The sequence below is a fragment of the Alligator sinensis genome, unplaced genomic scaffold (assembly GCF_000455745.1).
Source record: "Alligator sinensis unplaced genomic scaffold, ASM45574v1 scaffold983_1, whole genome shotgun sequence".
Lineage (NCBI taxonomy): Eukaryota > Metazoa > Chordata > Crocodylia > Alligatoridae > Alligator > Alligator sinensis.
The window spans coordinates 2,535,181-2,540,132 of NW_005842015.1; the positions used below are offsets into that span (position 1 = coordinate 2,535,181).

Here is a 4,952-nt window from a genome sequence, read left to right on the forward strand (position 1 = left end):
TCCTGCTTGCATACATCAAATAGTCATTCTCAAGCATGTCAGAGAAGTCTCAAGCGTCTGTGGGGAAATGTCCCCAGAGCCTTTGCTGCTACATTTTTGTGTTTGGCACAATTTAATGGAAAGGGGTGGGCAAGGCTCCACTAGGAGCATGCATCCACAGATATGTGGGGATGTGGTGTATAAGCATCCTGAATCACTCCATTAAGAGTATGGACTTGAACCCTAGTCATAATTCTTAACACTGACATCCTAATCACTAGGCTAGAACATTATTCCCTGGTTTCATTCTCAAAGCCCAGCTTCCTTATTTTACTGTGCGAGTCATAAATAACACAATACTTTACAGAAAATGGCAGGCTGATAACCATTTTAAGAATGCTATTAATGTAATCATTGTCATCTGTTTTACAGGAACAGGTAGCATTGAAATCCCTGTGCTTTGTTTACTAGTAAACGGAGGACCAAATACACTTGAGGTAAGACTTCCTTTGCAATGGCATAAATAAGGAAGGTAACACATCTACGCACTGTAACTGTCAGCTACAAGACTATTCAACTGAAAATGTTGTTGGGTGCCAAATATATCTCAGAAGACTTTATACAGTTTGTATAACAGCGCTGTTTTCTATTTAAAATATTGAAAACATTTTATTTGCATCAACTTTGCCAGCACTTAAAACTTGTCTTTGAATAATTCTGCAGTTTGAATAAAACCAAGGGAAATACTGTTTCATTTTATAAATACCAGAAGCTCATTTAAGCCTTCTAAGGGGTAACACCTCTGGCTGATGCAATGGAGGGTAGTAGTAGAAATCTGGGGAAGAATGCTGGTGAATTAAAGTATTACCTATTTATCATTATAATAGGCTTATTCTATCTGTCTGGAGCACTCTGATTGGTTGTCTCAGCAGCCAATCACAATACTTATTGAAACAACCAATCAGAGTGCTCCAGCCGGACAGAATGAGCGTTAGATCCAGAGGCATTTCAAACATATGTGCATTGTGCAGGTAAGTCAGAGCTACAATGAAGCATCGGGGCCCCCCACCATGGAGCAGGCAGGCTCCACTGAAGGAAAAAAGTGGTGAGGGGCTTTTCTTTTTTCCCCCCAGAGCCTGCCTGCCTGTCCTGTGGCCAAGGAGTGAGCTACCAGTGGGCCCTGAGCTGTAGGGGGCCCTGGTGCTTCCTTCCCCAGCGGCAGCACCTCCCAGGACCACCCAGGCAGGGTGCCAGCGTGTGGATGTTGCCTGGGGGGCACCACCACTGCATAGGGAAGTCCCCCAGCTGCGGGACACACAGAGACAAAAAAAAGGTCACGCCCCTTGCCACTCCCCCCCCTCCTGCCTTTGGTGGAGCCTGCCCATGCAAGCTGCCAATGGGTTGCACAGCCCCCAAGCTGCAGGGGGGGGAACGGTGATCCCTCTGTGGTGGCCCCGCCCCCTGGGTAGCACCCACCACTGGGCGGTTCCAGGGGGCGCCACTGCCACAGAAGAAAGCACTGGGGCCCACCAGCAGCTTGTCCCCTGGCTGCAAGACAGCTAGGCAAACACCAGGGTGGGGGAAAAAAGGATCGGGCCCCTCACCACTTCCCCCTCCCCCATGGGGAAGCCTGCCTGCTTGCCTGCTCCATGGGGGTGGTTGGGGGGGGGGAGGCAGTGCTTCATCCTAGTTTTGACTTGCCAGCATATATGTTTGAAATGCCTCAGGATCTATAATAATAACATGCTTATTATGTCTGTCCAGAGCACACTGATTGGTTGTTTCAGTAAGCACTGTAATTGGCTGCTTAGACAACCAATCAGAGTGCTCCAGACAGACCGAATAAGCCTATTATGATTCTTATTATAGATATTCCTAAGCCTGTGTTTACACATGAGCAGCTTTATGTAGCCTTTTTGATGGTGATAAATTTTGATTCCGTTGAAGTAGTCAGTCAAAAGGTAACTAAAAATCTTGTATTTAAAGAAAAACTTTTGCAATAAAAATATAATCACAAATGTTTTGTGGACTGCAGCTAGTTACCTAAATGTGGATACAAACAGATTGGCTCATTGAGCAATGTGTGGCAGCAGTCAGATATTGCATCCTTTGCACTACCTCTCAGGACTCTAAGGAAACCCAGATCCAGGGTTACAAGATACAGCAATCTAACAACTTTCTGTTTCCACCAAGAGCCAAAGCTTCTCTCATCAGTGGAGGAGTGAGCTCAGGGAGGTACACTTCCAGGTCTCCTTTAGCAGTGGTTCTTAGACCCTGAAATTCAGGTTCAGTCTTTTCACAGCAGTAACATACTCTAAAATGGAACAATTCTTTCTTCCATCTCTACTTTACCTTCACCAGTATTTCTTTACTGATACTGTGCATTACCTTGTGCACTTCTGTTACATAATCTTGTTGGTATCCTGGGCTTAAAGGGTATGATCTAGTTCAAGGGGGGGCAAAATGTGGCCCATGGGCCAGATGCGGCCCACCAGGCCTGTGGGGCCCCTAAAAATTTAGAAAATTAATATTTATCTGCCCCTGGCTGCCTGTCATGTGGCCCTTGATGGCTTGCCAAAACTCATGAACGGCCCTCCACCCAAAATAATTGCCTGCCCCGATCTAGTTAAAGCCTGAAGAAGTCATTGTGAGCACTTCATCTGACCTCCTGTATACTGCAGGCCAAAAAAATTTTCTTCGTGGAATGACTTGCATTTGAATTAGAGCATCCCATTTTAAAATATACAGTAAATCAGTGATTTAAAGGTGCCAAGTGATGGAAAGTGTATGACACCCCTTGGTGATTTGCTGCAATAGTTAATTCCCCTCACAACTGAAAAATGTTTGTCTTATTTCCAACTAGCCATTGCACCTTCCAGTTTAGTCAGGTAGATTAACATCACCTCTGGCTTTAGCAATCTTCACTCCATTTAGATTGTAATTAAGTCATCTCTTACCTTTTTCCTTTATAGCTATACATGACAGAAGTTCTGGTTTGCCTGCTGTTGAAAGCCTTGCAGGGCAAACCTATTACTCTTCTTCTGAAGGCCTCAGGAGACAAGAGGAGGGGGAGGAGTCCAAGAAAAGACTGGGTGGGGACAATGTTATCTTTGGGGTGGGGACAATGCTTACATGCTGTGAATGAGTATCTGATTGCTTTTTTTAACATCTCTGCCACTTGAAATGTGATAATTTATATTATCAGGGATTGTAATATTCAGTTAAGAAAAGCACAAAAAAATCTTTAGGAGAATAAGCAGTACTGGGGCTCCAGCAGTCTTATGAATTGCTCACAGACCCACAACAAAAATTGGTAATTGGTAGTGAGCCATTAACATTTCAGTTAGGGTGATATTTTTCTTATTAGTTGCTGTAGAATGCATTTTCCACCCTCCCCTACACCATTTCTTCATAGCAATCTGCATGTTTCTTCTTGTCTGTGGATACAGTGAAACTGCATAAACAATGTTCCTTGTTAACCCTTCCAGCAGCCCTTTTCCTAGTTGCTAGGCTTCAGCTGGTGCAAAGTAGCTGATAACCTGTTCCTACAAGATAGCTCTGCTTTTTAGGACATCCAGTTAATTTTAGTTGGGGGAGGAGTGGGGGTTCCCCTCGCTGAGATTCCCATCCTTGCTACTTTCTATATTATTCTGGACTCAAGATTGAAAATTTGCACTGAAATAACAGACCAGGACTAGTGCATAATATAAAATAATATAGGCAATAATGTATAGTCTGCAAGTCATACCATCACAAAAGCCAGTTATTAAGGTGAACCCAAATAATGAGCCTGGGCTGAATACATGGTAAGTCTAGTTCAGGCATGTGTCCCATTCCTGTTTGTAACGTATTTTAACACACCTCAATGTATTAATCTATTTTATTTTTCTTTCCACAACATTATACTAAAGTATATTTTTAAAACTACAGAGAATTTGCAGGGGCTTGGAAAACTCTGCTCCCTGGCTCATCTTAGCAGGATCTGGGGGGACAGCTGACATCTTAGCTGCATTAGTGAATGAGCCGCAGCTTATTGTGCCACAAGTGGTCAAAAAGCAGTTCAAAGAAAAATTTCCTTCAGAGAACTTTTTATGGAAAGATATTCGCCAGTGGACAGCAACAGTAAGCTCATTCGTTTGATATGTTCATGTATCAGTATCACAGACTTTCTCTTCCAGCTTCCAGCTTCTGTGGTCCATCTGGTAACCAACCTGTTTTATCAGATTTCCTAGAAGGCTGTTCAGAAATAAGCTAGGCATAAAATTGAGACTAACGCCACACGAAAAGTATTTGAGATCAAAATCAGGCCAGATGAGACTATAATTATTTTTGGCTCAGTAATTCACTTAAAACATTTAGTGCTCTATCCTCCCCTAAATAGTGTCCTCAAGTAACAGTCAGAACATATGATCTAGGGAGTCCCTCTGGAGGCCATGGAGTATGATTCATGTGGTGCAGCTGCAGAGGTTCTGCAGCTGTGAAGAACCAATCCATGAGCTGATACTATTAAGCAGAAGTCTGGTTCTGGATGTGCATGAATAGACTTGCTGCTCTTCTTTATCTCCACCATCCTCATCTTCTCTCAGTAATAAATGCTATTCATAAAAATAACAAGACCCACAGACTGTATAAATTCACAGAGCAACGGGGTAGTTTCTCCTTTTAGAAGGACACTGAACTTTGCAATGGTCAGATGATGGGATTGCAGGAGTGCACAACAGCTCACTGAAACTCCCTATGTGGGGATGAGGCCTTGGACAGGCAAGGAGCTGGCGTGGGCATGCTCCATGTTGATGGCAGACAGCAGCTTCAGCAGGGGCAGCTCCGCTGGGGTCTCCACCACTACCAGCACCACCTCCAGGCAGCTCTTGTACCCTGAGGAGGGGCTGGAGCCACTACCTGACTTTGTGCCACTACCTGGCTTTAGTGGCAGTGGCCTGGGTGTGGCGGCTGAGGCAGTGGCAGCAGCAGCT

The 4,952-nt window shown here is 44.3% G+C and overlaps 1 protein-coding gene across 1 annotated transcript in view; it reads left to right on the forward strand.

The window, feature by feature from the left end:
• Positions 1–4,952, forward strand: part of TRPM5 (transient receptor potential cation channel subfamily M member 5) — a 77,172-nt gene that overhangs the window by 20,294 nt on the left and 51,926 nt on the right. Inside the window, exons 6-7 of the mRNA XM_025202136.1 lie at positions 412–476; positions 3,910–4,101. Coding sequence (XP_025057921.1) covers positions 412–476; positions 3,910–4,101 — 257 coding nt within the window. The remainder of the gene's footprint in view (positions 1–411; positions 477–3,909; positions 4,102–4,952) is intronic.